We start from the raw sequence: 16,657 nt of genomic DNA on the forward strand, positions 1-16,657 counted from the left end.
CTCGCCGCCAGTTGTTCTTTCGTGGCCAAGAAAAGACTACGACGCAGGAAGCCAGGGTAGGAACGAATGTCGCTTTATTCGAGAGCGCCTCTGCTTTTATCGCATTGACGGTCCTACGTCATAGGCATGTGCTGAACAGATAACTGATACCGCAACCGGTTTCCGCCGTTTCACGTCTACACATAGGTATGGTATGGTATGGTATTCCTTATGCGACATCGACCAGCACCTTGTTTTCTTCTTCAAGCAGCCCACGGTGAAATCACCACTTGGCCTGTGCGCCTGTGTGGTCTAAGTGCGCTTAGCATTGGGTGCAAGTTAAAGAACCACAAGTGGTCAATATGTATTCGAAGCCCCCACCCCTTCCCACTACGACGCGCCTGATAATCCGACGTTGGCTTTGGCATCTAAAACCCGTATTCCGTGGCAAGGCTGCCGGCATCATCACCATCATTCATCAGCGGGCTCGCGCTACGCATTCTCGCGCCTGCACAAGCCAGCGGCACGTGCTATACTAGAGCGAAGATGGAACGCGCTACGCCGGCACTTCTCTGGCTCTGGTTCTCGCCGCTCGTCGTCGTCCTGGGTACGATGAACTGCAAGCCCCCGTACAACGCTACGCACGTCATGTGCGCGAAGCCGTACCAGAAATGCACCACGTACTTCAGCGAGAAGGCCCTTTCGAACGTGACCATCCTGTGGATACACAACCACTACCGCAGCTATATCGCGCTGGGCCAGCTGGCCAACTTCCCGTCGGCCGCCGACATGCTCCAGCTGCGCTGGGACGACGACCTGGCCGAAGTGGCCGAAGCCCGTGGACGCCGCTGCGTCAGGAGCGAGGGGATATCGACCACCGACTACTACGAGCAGCGGTGGACGGCCGACTTCCCCCTGGTGGGCCAGAACCTGCTGGCTCAGCGCAGCAACAACGCGGCGCCGCTCATTACGTGGGAGCGCGTGGTGCGGGGCTGGTTCCACGGGTTCCCCGACTACCCGATAGAGCGAGTTGGCAGCTACCAGGGAGCGATAAGCACAAACGCCTTCAGCCAGCTGGTCTGGGCGCGCACTTACGCCGTCGGGTGCAGCTACACGCGGAGCGAGGTGCCGGCTCTGGCGCCCAAGAGCAAGGTGGTCATCTACGTCTGCAACTACGGACCCGCGGGCGGCGAGATCGGCAAGCCGCTCTACCAGGCCGGCGCACCGTGCTCACGCTGTCCCGATGACACGGTGTGCGACCCGTCCGTGGGACTCTGCGTGCTGCAGGGGGACAAGCCGGGCGCGGACAAGCCGGCCGTGGACAACCCTCTGGTCGAGACGGTCTTGCCGCCGATCGTAATGGTGCCTCCTCCTGAAGCACGCGACTCTGCTCCCGCGGCGGTCGCCGTAGCGGTCGCTCCTGCGCTCGCCGCAGCCTTAGCGGCCGTCCACAGGTGGCGCCACGGTGCCGCCTGACGCCACCACCCAATGCGATGGCACACGGCGGCGAACCTTTTTCTATATTTTACCATTTCTTCTAAACTGTAGTGCCGTTCTCGCGACGTGCCTCCGCAGGTGCGGCTGGGAGAAAGAGCACCACTTCGACTAGCTGGCTGGCGCTACGCAGAATACTTGGGCGCGTGTGCGCTGTCTAAAACCGCGCACAGATTCTTCGGATGTGCCGGCGACACCGTAGTTCATCTTTTCTTCGTATTCTTTAATATCGTACGCACATTGCATACACTTTGTCATATTCGAAGTAATTTTCTTCATTTCGCGGCGAGCTTTCCCATTAATAATTTTGTGATTGTAAGTAAACCAACGTGATGGGGAAAGAAGTCTGCGTGCTTTTGTTACTACGCTCCGCCAACTCTTTTATACAGGCTTTTTGTACGACGAGTGGGGGCTTTTTCACAAGCGCAGCGCTAAAACTGGCACTATGTGTACGCTCCCAGAGAATCCATTCGCAAGACACGGCCGTGCAAACTACACTGTCGTGTTTGGCTGGAGAATGGGCTTGTATCTGTAGCCCCGCCTGTACTACCTCTACAGATGTACCGGTAGCCAGCTCTGCTCTCTAGGGAGCTACGCAGCGAAATAATAAATCGAACCTATATATACTCACTGCTACAAATATATGTGTTACTTCAAACGCGTAATTCCTTCAATAGAACGGAATTTTCGATGCCTTCTTTCCCGGACTTTGGCGCGTTGGTTTGTTCGGTTTCTCGCTGGGTAAGATAACCGTAACTATGTTAAAATGCCGCCGATAGGAAATTAACTAGGCTGCAGCAAACGCCGTCAAAATAAATGACGTCAAGGCTTGCGGGTACAGGATCGATCATGACGGTGGCGTCGCCATCCGTCTTTCTTACCTCTCTTCTGGCTCAACAAAAAAGAAAAAGAAATCCTCCCGCGGCAAGAGCGGCAAGAGTGGAAAACAATTCTTTTACGCGGGAACTCAAACACAAAGCCTTCCAGCTGTCGTTTGTTTTTCGGTGAGCATGCCACAGAGAATGACGACCAACTAAGGGCTAATAGCTTCGGTGTAGAACGCATAAAGCAAGCATATCTGCACTAATGATGTCGAGGGTGGGAAGAAAACGCGTCAGGTGCGGATTAATTATATTCAAAGAAAAAATGGACGCCGATCACAAAGTTACATAACACTAAGACTTTCTGCTCCCATATAGGAGCCTTGCTAACAATCTGATTGATTGATTGATTGATTGATTGATTGATTGATTGATTGATTGATTGATTGATTGATTGATTGATTGATTGATTGATTGATTGATTGTGAATAAGGCACCCGTATGATAGTCGAAACGACTTATTATTTACGATTGCGGCCGACGTCCATCTTTCTTCTGACTGTGGGCTAATGATTTCTAAGTGTCTGATCTCAATGGCCCTCGATTATAATGTGGATGCTAGCGCCGAAGATTATAGCCACAATTTCTCAGGAAGAGCAGCACAGGAAAAGTGGTTGAAGACGATGTGTGGCTTGCTTCTAGTGCACGCTCTCACCGGAAGTAGCCTCGGAATACTTGATTAGACGCAGACCTTTATTCGTGGCTGAAAGTGGAAAGACGTTCGCCGCTCGAAATTACGCAACTCGTGCGGCAGGTGCTACTGCGTGCTGGAACTTCTCATCACACCGCTCAGGCAATTCTGTGAGGTCGTAATAAGAAAAGAAAATTAGAAAAAAAGTTTGGCGATATAATCATTATCATCATCAGCCTTTTTTTTTTTTGTGCGCTATAAGACGGAGGTCTCTCCCTGGGATCTCCAATCACCCTTTCTTTCGAAATGGGTTAACACGAAAGGGTGTTAACAGAGGGGCTCGACCTTTTATTACTCACATCAAGAAAAACCAACAAACATAAACCAAGGACAAAATAGGGGAAAAAGGGTGCCCTTGGCGTCTTCGTTTGTTGGATTCTCATGACATGTACGCAATGTTTGTTTTGACATGAGTTTCTTCTGGAGAGTTAGGAAGTGCACTGAAGACACAAAACGAGTATTCTCGGAAGTACGAGGGTTGGTTTCATTCCATTTCATTTAGTTCCTTTATTTTACCCTCAAGGTAAATAAATATGTACGTTAGCGAGGGTAAGGGCAATTATGCAGACTACAATGAGCAGAACAATATTCAGAAATATGCACCGTGACGAAAATTGTCTGAATGGTACGCATACACACATAAACACAGATATTATAGAAAATATATTTTGGACTAACACAAAGAAAAGAAACACTGCAAAGCTACTAAACTACACGGCAATGAAGTATGTTGCTTATCGCTTGTTTAAAAAAAGAAAAGCATCTGTGATGTTAACACAAGACGATGCTAGGTTGTTCCAATATTTGCTGGTTCTAGGACGAAATAACTGTTGTAAGGCAATTGTGTTACAGTGTGGAATGCTAACTTATGACGATGATCGAGACAAGGGGAGATGAAAAGTACACGTCGGATCTACGAGGAGCAAAGTCTATGCTCATGGTGATACATCCTGTAAGACAGGTTGGGACGAGAGTGTTTACGGCGCATAGAAAGTGATGGTAAGTTTAAAGAGTTCTTCATTCTCGTCACACTTGATGTTCTTTGTAGTTGTTCAGACTAAAACGGACTGAGCGGGTCTGCACTGCTTCTAGCTTATGTATTAGTGTATCGTAATGCAGATTGCAAACTCAAGATGCATATTCGAGTTGGAGTGGAATGTATGTGGTATAGATTAGCAGGTTTAATGACGTAGCCGCAAGGTCAAGATTTCTACAGAAATACCCTAATGTTTTGCTAGCTTTAGATTTTATATGATCGATGTGATTCCTCTAAGTAAGGTTGTGAGTGACGTGTATACCTAAGTACCGGTGAGATGGTACCGGTGAGATGATACATATTCTAAGGGACTCTCATTAAGGTAACATGTATAACAGGCAGTATTCGTACGTGAAATTCCCATTCAGTTACATTTCTTAATATTTCGCTCCGTATACCAAGTAGAACACCAGTTAAGAATGCTGATCAGGTCTAAGTATGGTATAGATACATCGAAATCGTTAGTAATTTAGCGAAAAATTACAGCCATCCATGAACAGACCAATTCTTGAATTGTTGTTATCAGGCACATATACAATAAATGTATAATTAGCTATATAGCAAATAACAGTGGACCGAATACGGATCCTTGAATAACATCACAGTCTACTGTCGCCTCAAGAGAATTAGATTCATTAGCAATAACAAAATGTGTGCGGGAAATAAGAAATTAGGGTATCCAGTCAAGCACCATGGGCTCGATGTTCAAGATGGTTCACTTATGTAGAAGTAGCATGGGATGAACTTTACCATATACTTTATGACGAACTTTATAATATGCTGGTAAGGTATCTCGAGAGTGGCATTCAGAGAGAACCTTTGGCTGAAGCAGTCCTTGCATATAATATACACGCGGAATGTAGAGATATGCCCTTATCAGATGACCACTTAACTGATTTGAATGAGAATTAGGTGATCTAAAAGAACAAGATGAATTGTACAAGATGAATCTTCAAAGCAGAATTTTGCTTCTCCGGAATACCCTCATTATTTGGTCCGCATCAGCTTCAAAGATGCGCAGAAAGTTTTCGCCCAAGTCAACTTAGCTCGGAAAGCTTTCGCTAGCTCTTCTGTTTCTTTTTTGAACATCGGCTCAAATTTCCGCTTTTCGTTTACTCTTGCGTACTCAGTAGCTTAATTTAAGAATTTCGTTGCTCCAGCACAGGCAATATTGTACAGCTCATTTCTGATTACATGTTATATTAGAACCTAAACATTAATCTGCTTAGCAGTCATCTGCCCACACAAAATTCTACCATTTACGAATACAGACATCCGAACAGCTGTTTAGTTGCAGTCTCCACTCTGTCCCCTATGAGCCGTATTATATAGTCAAACAAAACGAAATTCAGGAATGCTGGAATTAAAGAGGTATTACAAATCAAGCGGTAAATATGTCAATATTCTTTATTTAATTTGTGAACGTCTGTTCAGTTGCTCCTCGTGCCTGTATGCAGTTAGTATTTCTACTTGATTACAAGGCCTGTTCTAAAGTGTGTGCTGTCAGTAGGACAGATTTCACTGTATTCGCAAGATACAAGTGCGCTGGATGGCTTACCAATACCGTCGAGTTTAAACCCTGAAAAAGAAAAGGTAAGAAGCTTAAATGTAGCAAGTCAGTTCTGGGGAATCCTGAAAGGTATAGAGGAATTATCGTGAAACTTAAAAACCATCATCCGCCCGAATGTACCATGCAGCTACAAAGGAAACCCATGCGGGTTGTTCAGAAAGAACGCTTCGCAGTTGAGGAAAGTTTGGTCTTGGTCCGGGATTCAAACCCAGGACCAACACCTTTCCGCGGCACATCGCTCTAACTTCTGAGCTGAGCGATCTTACTTTATCAATGCAGTAGGAAATAAGGCTCCGCACAGATTCCTAATCGCTGAGAATTGTTGCATTTATAATTATAACGCAATATTTCGTTGAAAACGAACAAGTTGCCATGTCGCAAAGCCGTTTGAATCCAGAAGGACGAGCTCAGGCAAATCCACGCAGAGTCCGTCATATTCTCGCTGTCTGAACCCCCATGCACGCAGCTCCCGCAGGTGCAAGCGCCAGAGTACACCTCAAGCAATTTTTTACAGAAGAATCTACATGCCCTCGAACCGTCGGCTTTAAAACGTGCGACTGTAGACATGACGACCATTACTGACTATATTAAACACCACGCATTTCGCTTGTGTACTCACCGCTTCACGTCCCACGCACTGGACCTTGTTGGGAAACAAAAAAATTAACCACTCATGAGGATCTTCGATATGAAGAAGCAATAGGCAACGGTAGATAGCGGTGACATATAGGGGTCACGCATAACAGTGATATCGAACATCTGTTAATTCTTTAATGTTCCTGTGAACTCCGAGACGCTGTCACCGGTATACCTCGTAGTTGGACTAACTCGTAAAGCTCTCATCATCGTTTATTTGCGTATTAAATGTCGGGAGAAATTTCAGTATTCTTTTTTTTTCTGAGACTGAGAGAGAGAGAGAAATATATCTTAATTTGATGGGGCATGGAGAGAGGTGGATCCCCGTGGTGGGTGGAGCCCTCAGTCCAGGGCACCAGGGGCGGTGGCAGCACTTTCGGCTCTGGTGATCAGCTTTCGCTGATCCTTCAATGCCGAGCTGGTCAGCATCATCTCCCATTGCTCGTGCGTTGCGTTTCGGGGGGGGGGGGGGGGGGGGGACTATTAGGGATATTTTGGCAGACCCATGCGGTATGGTATAAGGTAGCTCGCTCTGTACAGAAAGGACAAAGGGGCTGATAAAGGGTGGGGCACATTGCGTGGAGGTCAGGATAGGTGTCCATTTAGACTGCCGCCAGGCTGCGACTTTAGCTCTGTTGAGGGATGGGTGCCGTGGCGGCATCGTTCTTCCCGAAAGGCTGTAGTGTTAAAGTATTTCATAACTGGGGTAGGGCTTGTGGAATGGGGTCCTCTGCCGTCTCTTTCAGTGCCCGGTGGTTTCTACAGACGGCTTGGTGTCGCGGTGTCCAGATTATCGAGGTGCGGGGTATTTTGTTGAGGTGGTTGAGGATATCGCATGCTACTTTATGCAGATGGCCATTAGCGTAGGCTCGACATGCTGATTAACAATAAGTAAGAACATATATTGCCTCATCCTGTCTCGATGCCGAGATGGCGAAGGCAATGGCAGCCTCTTCTACTGCTGCGACGTTGTGCGTACGAAGAGAGGCTGATGTCAGTTCCTCCTGTCTGTGTCCTGCCAGAATTATTACAATGCCCTCCCCATTCGGGTACTTGGCCGCATCTGTCCAGCGAGCAATGGAGAGAGTGCCGTATTTTCTTTATGTTGCTTTGGTTCGTGCTGTTCTCTTTCCCAAGTGATATTAGGGTACATGTTACGCAGAATACTGGCTACCGTCATTTGCTTAAGTAGGAACTTGAGGCTTGTTGACTATTGGTTGCCGTCACCGGGTATCGCAATCTTCGAAGAGTTGTTCTAGCACTCCTAGAGAGGTTGTTGCTTGTGATTTGCGCATGTCGGCGCGCTTCAATAATACTTAGTTCGTCTAAGGTGTTGTGGATGCCCAGGAATACCTAGGAGTTTCGTTGTGCCTGGTAGAAGGCTGAGGACTTGCTCGTCCGCTTTCCGCAGTAGTACGTTTAATTGGGCGTTTTCTATGAATGTAGAGTTGAGGTTAGGTGTCGCGTACGGGACTCTGCTGATGATAAGGGACTGAGTCAAGCGTAGTACGTCTTCGTGCCATGTCTGCGACTGGTGACTCTGTTGATCATGCGAGCGACGCTACAGGCAGTTTGTGTGCGTTTATAGTGTGTTTATTGCGACCTTTATCTTGCATCTGAACACCTAATATGCGGAGTGTTCGGGCTCCGGGTATAGGTTTTTTGTTGAGGTGTATTTGAATGGCCTCTCTACCTGTTCTTTTCCTTCTGTGTTTCCTTTCGAGGACGATCGATCTTGAATTTTTCTGGAGAGCATTTCAGGCTAGACTGTTGTACGTATTTGGTGACAGCGTCTGCCGCCGCTTGTAGGGCGTCCTGCTGTCCTCCATCCAAGCCTTGAGTTGTCCAAACGGTAATTTCGTCCGCGTATATTGCGTGACGAACGTGTGGGATTTTCTGCAGACGCTCCGGGAAGTTTTTCATGGCGACGTTGAAGAGAAAAGGTGGTAAGACCGATCCTTGAGGCGTGCCTCTATTTTAGACTTTTTCTCTTCTGCTCTCAGGGTACTCACGCCTACCGTTGCCTTGCGGTCCGTTAAGAACGTTCGAATAGAAGTGATTCGTTGGCTGCAACTTAGTTGCAATAAGTTTTTAGCACGACCTCATGAGCAACGTTGTCAAATGCTCCTTTAAGGTCCAGTGCAAGTATACATTTTCCAAGTGTGGTGACATGCTCCAGTACTTCTTCCTTCAAAAAGGAGTAGTACGTCCTAAGTCGACAAATTCGGCCCGAAGCCCCTACATTGTTTCAGGAAAGAAACGCGTGTCATCCACGTGAGGTTTCAGACGATTGAGCATCATGTTTTCGAAAAGTTTCCCAAGGCACGATGTCAGCGATATGGGTCGCGTGTCGGTGAGGCCGGGAGGCTTGCCCGGTTTTGGTATTAGTACTATGTGGGCATGCTTCTATTCGTCAGGTTCCCGCTTCCCAATGGCTACCAAGGAAAGTCGTTAGGGTTTCTATCGAGTCATCGTGCAGGATTCTGAGGATTTTATTTGTGAGACCTTCTTGTACGGATGTTGTGTTTCGAGTTAGGGAGTAAAGCTCTGTCCAGACTTCCGGCGTTTCGAATGGGCGATCTGCATCTTCATTTGGCTTCCCACTATAGTTTGGCATAGATCTTTGTTTCTGCGGTGGTCGCCGACGCATTTTTCCTCTAGCTCTCGCAAAATCTATTCATCCGACCCCGGTTGGTAGCGAAGCATGTGTCGGATTGTGTGCGCGTTTTATTGCATGCCTTTTGTTGGGTCCAGTATGTATTTGTGTATTGCCCACGTTTTAGACGTTCTGAGCTTCCCGCTTAGGCTGGTGCACATATGCTGCCGACTTCGGCTCACCAGGGCTGTAGCGTATCCTTCCGCATGTGGTGTAAGGGCCGCAGGCGGAATTTTCGTTTTCTGTTATGCTTTTTTTCCCGCCATCTTTTCAGAAGGCGGAAAAGCGTCCCACATATGCACGAGATTTGCGCCCACCATCGGATTCTCCATGGTGCGTTGCATCCGTTTCGAGTGTTTCCTAATCGACTCTTTGGGCTCGCTCGTCTGTTGTTGTAGCGATGTGATATATCCCCTTTTCCTTTTTTTTTTGGTTGCACTCTCGCTTTCCGAAACGCCATCCACTCCATCAATAAGGTCTAATTGGTGCGTTCATCTGTGTGCTTAAGCAAAATGGCAACCTCCTGGATGTGGTGGTCACTACCCATCGTTTCTTCCATATTTCTTCACGTGGCCTTTTCGTGTATCAGGTTTATTAGACCTAACTCGAACTTTCTACGCCTTACAACTTCCACACCACCACCCTCCGTCGCGCATACACACTGCGGAGCGATGTCATCACAGCCTGCGTCTACCGCCTCCACGCCCAGGGAGCACCACATAATCCCCCTCTCTATGGAAGGATGTCCTCACAGCCTGCCCCCTCTTGAAACGGGAAGTCCCCGCTGCCCATGGAGGGTTGTAGTTAACGAGTTGGTCGGCATGCGCCTCGCCACAAGCTTTCCCAGTTCGGGGGCGGACGAGCCTGAAAGTATTTGCACCAACACACTTGCATATAAGGAACAGGCCAATGAGCCCTGGCGCCAGCTTTGATGAGATACCCCTTGCACCATCGCTGAGTACGTCGGTCTCGCTCAGGACAAGCTCGCCTTCCTCCAATATCGCGGCTCGGCGCCGTCGATCTGTTACAGAATATTGTGCACTAGATTGTCCGGAATTCCTGCCGAGTCCATCCCGGACGAGCCCCCACTTGTCAGGTTTATTTGGCCGTAGTCGCGCTTTCCGCGCCTCACAACTTCCACCCCTCCGCCCGCCGCCGCGCGCACACGCACCTGCACACACTGCGGAGGGATGTCATCACAGCCCGCGTCTTCCGCCATCACGCCCAGGGGGCACCACATACTCCTTGCTCTATGGACGGATGTCATCACACGTGGCTCTTGATCATGGTAAGGTCTGGACCCTTATCTGTACAGATTCGGTAAGCTTAATTATTCAACATTACGCCTTTTCCTAACGCTGAAAGTGCGTAAATTGATCGAGCGAATGGCGGCCAACCGTCTGATGCACAACCTAGAAGAGGGTAACACATTGTTCCGCCCTCATCAGACGGGGTTCCGTCCAAACCTGACAACTCATTACTGATTGCACTTTTTAAGGTGCATGCTCAATCCAAGATACACCAAGTGGCCAAGTATCGTAGCTGCCGTCGATTTAAAGAAAGCCGTTGGCACGGTGCATCACCAAGCTGTCACTGAGGTCGTCCAAGCAGCGTGCTGCCCGGGTAAATGGCCTTTGAATTTCGTCAGAAGTTTTCTAGCCGACCGCGCCTTTGAGATCCGCTCCGGATATCCGGATGCAATGATTCATCACAATCAGGCAGGAGTGCCGCAAGGGACGATCTTCTCACCGCTCCTATTCATTGTCGTAATGGCCCGACATGTTCGACATCTCACTCATGTGGAATGCATCCACTTCGCAGCTTATGCCGATGACGTAACAATCTCGGTAGAAGCGACCACTGTACCACCTGTAAGGCCGTTCGCAAAATCCAGAAAGCCCTAACGGCGCGGTCTCTCGCTCCCCCGGGAATGCATGTGTCCACAGACAAGACACATCACGGCAGCGCAAAGAGACCGAGCCAACGTGAGACTCCGTATCTGTGACAAAGAATTCAAACGCGTTCAGGAAGGCCGAATACGAATAATACGGGTTCCTGTGAGCGAGAAGGAAAGAGCAATGGGAGGGTTTCGACCACTTCAGCCTAAGTGATATAGACTTCTCCACCTCGTTAAAAGAATATCAAGCTAATTCAGAGAGAGAAGGGAAGACGGAAAGGCAGGGAGATTAACCAGACTGAGTCCAGTTTGCTACCCTACACGTGGGGAGGGGAATGGGGAGTGAAAGAGGGCTATTATGGAAATCAGTCCCATCCTTGCACCGGTAGTCCTTGTGTCTAAGGCGACATTTGGAGCTGTGTGCTTCGATTTTACAAGGAGGCAGACTGCGCAGGTCGAAGCAACGTAGAATGCGGCAATACGCGTAGTCGCCGCTCTTCCCCGACACACAAAGATGGAATATTTATGTCGCCACGCGGTCAAGCCAACTATTGAAGCGACACGTCCCACCCTGGGAAGATGAAAAGAACTTCCTCTTGTCCAGCTGGTAACACAGCTTAGATAATTAAAAGAGCGCAAAGAGGCACTTTGAGCGCTGTGTGTGATTTTTTATTTCTTTTCTTTTCTATATACATAAAGCCGTAATGGTCATGATGCTAAAGAGCTAAAAACTCACGCATGCACCTGCACTGAAAAAGAAAAGATCCGAAAAGCTAAGAATTTTGCATGAGCAAATGACGTCCAATAATTGCATGCATTCAGCCTTATCTTTATGGAATGAATTTAACGAGAATGATCAATCAGTTGAACGCATATTCGGGGAGCCGGCCAAATTATTAAAAATCGGGGATTGGTTCGGAGGTGCCATGCAACAATTTCGCTTCTCCGACGCATATCAGTTTGAGCACTTCGATTTTTTTCTTGGTTATGTGTTCTCTACTGCGCACGGAGACAACCAAGTCCGCAACAGGGAAAGCAGGGAAGGCTGAACTTACCATTTGATCCATCGGTTGCGATTTACAACTCTGGAACGCCTTGTAAAAATAAGGAGAGAAATGCGCTTCAATCAGTCAATCAATTAATCTGTACTATGAATACAGTAGTAGTGATACATAAGATAAAATATATACGAATGTCCCAAAGTTACAAAACGCAGCCGGTACTTGTTATCACTATGGAAACTTGCGTGCGGACGTCAAACAAAGCAAGCTCAGCAGACCTGCTGGGGTTCTCGCACCTGTGCATTTGTTATGCCCTTCCGGTACCGGATAATTAATGCAGGCTGCCCCTTCACATTAGCGTGGCGACAAGAGTCGCATTGTCGCAAAGGCAAAATTACGTGAATGTCAACCACGCTGTGTCATATCTATCTAATCTCCCTTCTCCACCAACACCTTGAGCCTCCGCTTGCTTATCTCAACGATAGATCAACGGTACAGACAATATCAAAATCATTTTACAGGCTAGGGTTCCACAGTCGGAAGACTGTAGGGATACCCATGATGAAAAATACAAGGATTAAAAATTAATGGGTGAGTGACAGCAAAACAAAAGTAAACACGTTTTGTGCATTAATCTACATGCGATGGCTTTTAAGTTTCAGTGCTTCTCAATTGTGTCTATCCTCGCGCTTGCGTCTCCCACTTCGGTCTATATATATATATATATATATATATATATATATATATATATATATATATTCTTTGCTATCCTTTAAACACCAACGCCATTAAAGACAAGCGCGATTATGTGCTCTCTCTCTCTCTCTCTCTCTCTCTCTGCGTTAGCGCGCGCTCGTGTGTGTGTGTGTGTGTGTGTGTGTGTGTGTGTGTGTGTGTGTGTGTGCGTGTGTGTGTGTGTGTGTGTGTGTGTGTGTGTGTGTGTGTGTGTGTGTGTGTGTGTGTGTGTGTGTGTGTGTGTGTGTGTGTGTGTGTGTGTGTGTGTGTGTGTGTGTGTGTGTGTGTGTGTGTGTGTGTGTGTGTGTGTGTGTGTGTGTGTGTGTGTGTGTGTGTGTGTGTGTGTGTGTGTGTTATGTCCTCTAAATTTCTATGACCTTTAGTACATGTTCCTTAATGGTGAGCAAAGCTGTTTGCGTTGGTCAGCCTTTACGAAAACCAAATTGAGCTCCACATATTATGTAATTTCTTTCGCAAAAAAAGAATTTATAAGCGCGAGAAAAAATTATATTTTCTAATCAAGTGGTTAAATACAAGAATAATTGAGGTTAACCTGTAATTTAGCACACCGTTTCTTTCATCTCCATTAAAAAGAATAGTTACCCCAGTCCTTTTCATACGCTCAGGAAACGGCCAATACTGAAGAATGGAAGATATGTGTTGATACTGGAGTGATGCATTCTAAAACGCACTTTACAGACTTTACCGGTATGCCTACAATGTCGAGTGCTTTACTTTCTTTGAGATTCATAAGGCGCTTTACATTTCTGATTCATGAGTTGGATTAAGAAATAAACTGCCAGAAATGTAGAGATAACGAGCATACAGGAGGTATAGTTGGCTGTCCTTGCAGTGGCACGTCACTATTTGCAAAATGCTCCTCGGAATGGTCAGCGAGCGCACTGCATGAATTTTGCGTGATATTGTAAGTTTTCTTCAAAGTGAGGGAACAAGTTTTCTGCGCGCCGGATAACCTCATTGATAATGCTCCGCAAGCAATCAGGACGCTTACTCGTGGCTTCTGCAAACAATTTCTCATCATAGGCCATTCGTGAGCTGGAAGTAGCGGGAGCGCAGCGTTAGGAAATGGAAATGGCCGCAATGTAGATGATGATTATGGACGATAGATAAGTCGCAAATGGTGTATAACGTAATTCTTGTTGTTGTTGTTTTATTGTAGGAAGCTTTAGACGAGCGCAACTCCTCCTATGTAGCCGTTCAAGTGGAATGTTTGCGCTGCCATGGCATCACACAAAATGTGTGCGACGTCTCAGCTCCGATCTCAAAGGCCTTCTGTTGCCTATAGTGGTGTTATGTGGGCAAGGCGCTTGGTAGGCAACGCGGGGCTCACCTTCATAAGCTTCCCCGGGTTCATGCCATCGCCCTTCGTTTGCATCATTTTGGTTAGGTCCACGTTGCCGAAGCAGGACATGGCTTTCTTCATCATGCCAATAAGCCCTTCAATAAAGAGAAAAGCACCACCTGTTGAGCTTCAAGTAATCACCATGAGCACTGGCTCTGGCACTGCCGCGTTGGCGTTGTTATCGCGATCAGCCAATCGGCGTGACTGATCGCGCAAAAGAACTAATTGAAAGTAGATTATTAGAACATAAGTGATCCGGCCGATTTATGAACGTTCATTCATTCCGTAAAGCTGTACTGGATTCATTTTTATTTTTTTATCGCAGGGTTGGCCGTTTGCCATACGTGATACTACGGTTGAATGAATACGTGCAAACTGCCTTAGGGAAAAAGGTATCTATGGTAGCCCTAGGAGCCCTGTGGAACTTGTCCTCCGTGATTAACTCATCGTAGTCTGTGGGCTGGTCTGCACGTGTCCCAAGCACTATCTTTTTTGTGTCCTTTGTCCCTCGACATAACCACGTCCAATGACAAGCATCCGCTGCTGGCAAACGTGAGGGCAGAACACTCTGGGCACTTCACACGGTCTTCAGGTGCTGCGCCCCAGGACTGGTTTTCGAAAGAGGAAATTGCCGTCCCAGCCTGAAGACTCCTTAGAGAGACTTGCTCAAGCCGAGTTAGACTACTGGGATTCGGTTGCTGAAGTTTATTCCTTAAAACGCGCCACGTATCCACGAGGAGAAAGGGCACACAACGACGAGTGAACAATAACAACAAGCGAAATTCACTCACTCTAACTGCTTTCCGATTACGCCTTCTGTTTCTAGCAGCGCCTGCCTCTTGGGGCAATCTAGCTGATGTTGAAGAATTGGGCAATATGCCAAAGGATATTATTAACAAGTCTCTTTCTAATAAAAAAACTAGGGGTGTTCTAATAATATGACTTTCGAACCGAATCGAATACGAATACTGGAGGAAACGTTCCTCCGAATATGGAATCGAATATCTAATTGAATATCGAATATTTTCTGATTTCTAAGCAGAGCGAAATGTAATGTCTGCGTGCACAATGTTTGCTAAAACAAAATTAGGCTTATCTGCATTCTCTATTACACGCCCATAATGCGGCTCAAAACAGAACACCCGTTCAGACGAGGAGCTTGTGAGACGTAGGCAGCTTTCAGTTATATGCCTTCTGTTATCGGCGCTCCTGGAGTGCGGTCATCCGAAGTCGGCATCGTCTGCAACAAGCTCTCTCGCCCGGGACCTCAATAACTGTGTTGGTGTTCCTAACACCCAATGAAGGCACTTTTGTGTTTTCTCAGAACTTCTGGTTTGCTCGAGCGCCTTTAACTGAAGTGCTGTCCGTACACGTATCTACACCTTCTCTCTCCCTTCTTTCTCTTCCCCTTCTCCCTTCCCCCAGTGTAGGGTAGCCAACCAGACTATTGACTGGTTAACCTCCCTGCCTTCCTGCATTCTTCTCTCTCTCTCTCTCTCTAACACCCAAGTTAGACGAGCAAATTTAGTCACACTTCGAGCGAGTGCACTTATCGTCGCTGAGTGTCACTACGGCGGCGAGGTGTTAGACGGTGAAATTGATGACAATGACGATCTGCAATCTCACTTACACGTCTATTTGTTTTGAGCCAATACAAGCAAGGAAGGTATCCAAAATCCACGGTCAAACTGGCAGAATCCGTGAAAACGAACGTTTCAAGTTTTTTTTTTTTTTTTTTTTTAGAGGGGGGGGGGGCGGCCTAACTGATGTCACAATGACGCCCATAACATTCGAAATCACGAACACGTGGCCTATGAATCAGTGGCGCCTCTGCTGTGACCGTCTATTTATTTATTCTTGACTCAATGCTATCGAGGCTATCCCACTTCTCGAATGCACTCGCTGGCAAGTGCACTCCGCAGCGAGGGTGCCTAAACCTTTCCGTCTGACAGCCTGCGAGTGACACTAACGGGGAAGTGCACCCGCTTGAAGTGTCACCAACTTTGACCGTCTGACTGGGGCGTCATATTCCAACCGAAACGAATATTCGACAGTTTTGAACATAGCAGATTCTCGACTGGAATACGAATCGAACAACCATCCGCTCCCTATTCGAACATGCCGAACGTTCGCCGCTCACCTACGCTAAACAGAGATCACCTGGTGTCTGGTGCGCACGGTACCTTTTTCCATGTCCATTTGGCCATAGTTGCACGCGACGCAGGCCAGAAGCAAGACGGTGGTTCCGACGGCAGAGATCTTCATGGCGTGTATTCTCGGTCGAAGACTGTCCGTGCTTTCCTCCCGCGCGCCGTCGCAGTGGCGTTCGGCCCTTTAAGAGGGCCACGAGCCTCCAGAGGCGTGTCCGCGACGAGAGGGGTCGCTCTCGTCGCCTCCCCTGCTTCTGAAATGCGCGCCTGAACCGACTGTGTCAAGTTGCCGGTTCGCGTGATCGCTGCCGCGTCGAGAGCGAAGTCCTTGTCGAATCAGGTTGACAATTCGAAGATCCGATGGCGTGCGCGACTTAGGCCGCGCTTACTTCTGCACTGCTGCGGCCGGACTCTGATACAACACGTTGTTGACGCCTTGAACGGCCCAATTTCTGGCTTCAAATAGAAGTGCGAGGCAAAGCGGCACTCGATGACGTAGCTACACCTTGCACGCGATTGAACTCTTTTTCTCACCGCGGAAAAGAGAAATATGACCCTCGAATTATTC

General features: G+C 47.6%; 2 protein-coding genes across 3 annotated transcripts; one reads left to right on the forward strand and one right to left on the reverse strand.

Moving 5' to 3' along the window:
• Nucleotides 1-213: 213 nt before the first annotated feature.
• LOC142576027 (cysteine-rich venom protein-like) lies at nucleotides 214-2,098 on the forward strand. The gene has a single exon (XM_075685910.1). The coding sequence runs from the start codon at nucleotides 526-528 to the stop codon at nucleotides 1,453-1,455; it is 930 nt and encodes a 309-aa protein (XP_075542025.1). The 5' UTR covers nucleotides 214-525; the 3' UTR covers nucleotides 1,456-2,098.
• Nucleotides 2,099-3,033: 935 nt separating this feature from the next.
• Nucleotides 3,034-16,324, reverse strand: LOC142576029 (uncharacterized). Of its 2 annotated transcripts, XM_075685912.1 has the most exons (6): nucleotides 16,123-16,320; nucleotides 13,928-14,034; nucleotides 11,896-11,934; nucleotides 6,271-6,294; nucleotides 5,640-5,660; nucleotides 3,034-3,153 (listed from the first exon to the last, which is right to left on the reverse strand). In XM_075685912.1, exons 1-6 carry the CDS (start codon nucleotides 16,202-16,204, stop codon nucleotides 3,112-3,114), a joined length of 315 nt encoding a protein of 104 aa, XP_075542027.1. In that variant the 5' UTR covers nucleotides 16,205-16,320; the 3' UTR covers nucleotides 3,034-3,111. The 2 variants fall into 2 exon arrangements, with proteins under 2 accessions (XP_075542027.1, XP_075542028.1); XM_075685913.1 differs by lacking the exon at nucleotides 11,896-11,934 and having other exon boundaries at nucleotides 16,123-16,324.
• Between the last annotated feature and the right edge of the window lie 333 nt (nucleotides 16,325-16,657).

This window comes from Dermacentor variabilis, chromosome 3, assembly GCF_050947875.1.
Source record: "Dermacentor variabilis isolate Ectoservices chromosome 3, ASM5094787v1, whole genome shotgun sequence".
NCBI classification, from domain to species: Eukaryota; Metazoa; Arthropoda; class Arachnida; order Ixodida; family Ixodidae; genus Dermacentor; species Dermacentor variabilis.

What these genes read in the sequence shown, in the direction of transcription:
- LOC142576027 (XM_075685910.1), top strand. Translation starts at nt 526, where the DNA reads ATGGAACGCGCTACGCCGGCACTTCTCTGGCTCTGGTTCTCGCCGCTC.
- LOC142576029 (XM_075685912.1), bottom strand. Translation starts at nt 16,204, where the DNA reads ATGAAGATCTCTGCCGTCGGAACCACCGTCTTGCTTCTGGCCTGCGTC. An exon ending in AGTGCGTGGGACGTGAAGCG is followed by an intron (nt 5,661 to 6,270) that starts GTGAGTACACAA and finishes TTTCTTTTTCAG; the next exon opens with GGTTTAAACTCGACGGTATT. An exon ending in GTTTAAACTCGACGGTATTG is followed by an intron (nt 3,154 to 5,639) that starts GTAAGCCATCCA and finishes ACGACCTCACAG; the next exon opens with AATTGCCTGAGCGGTGTGAT.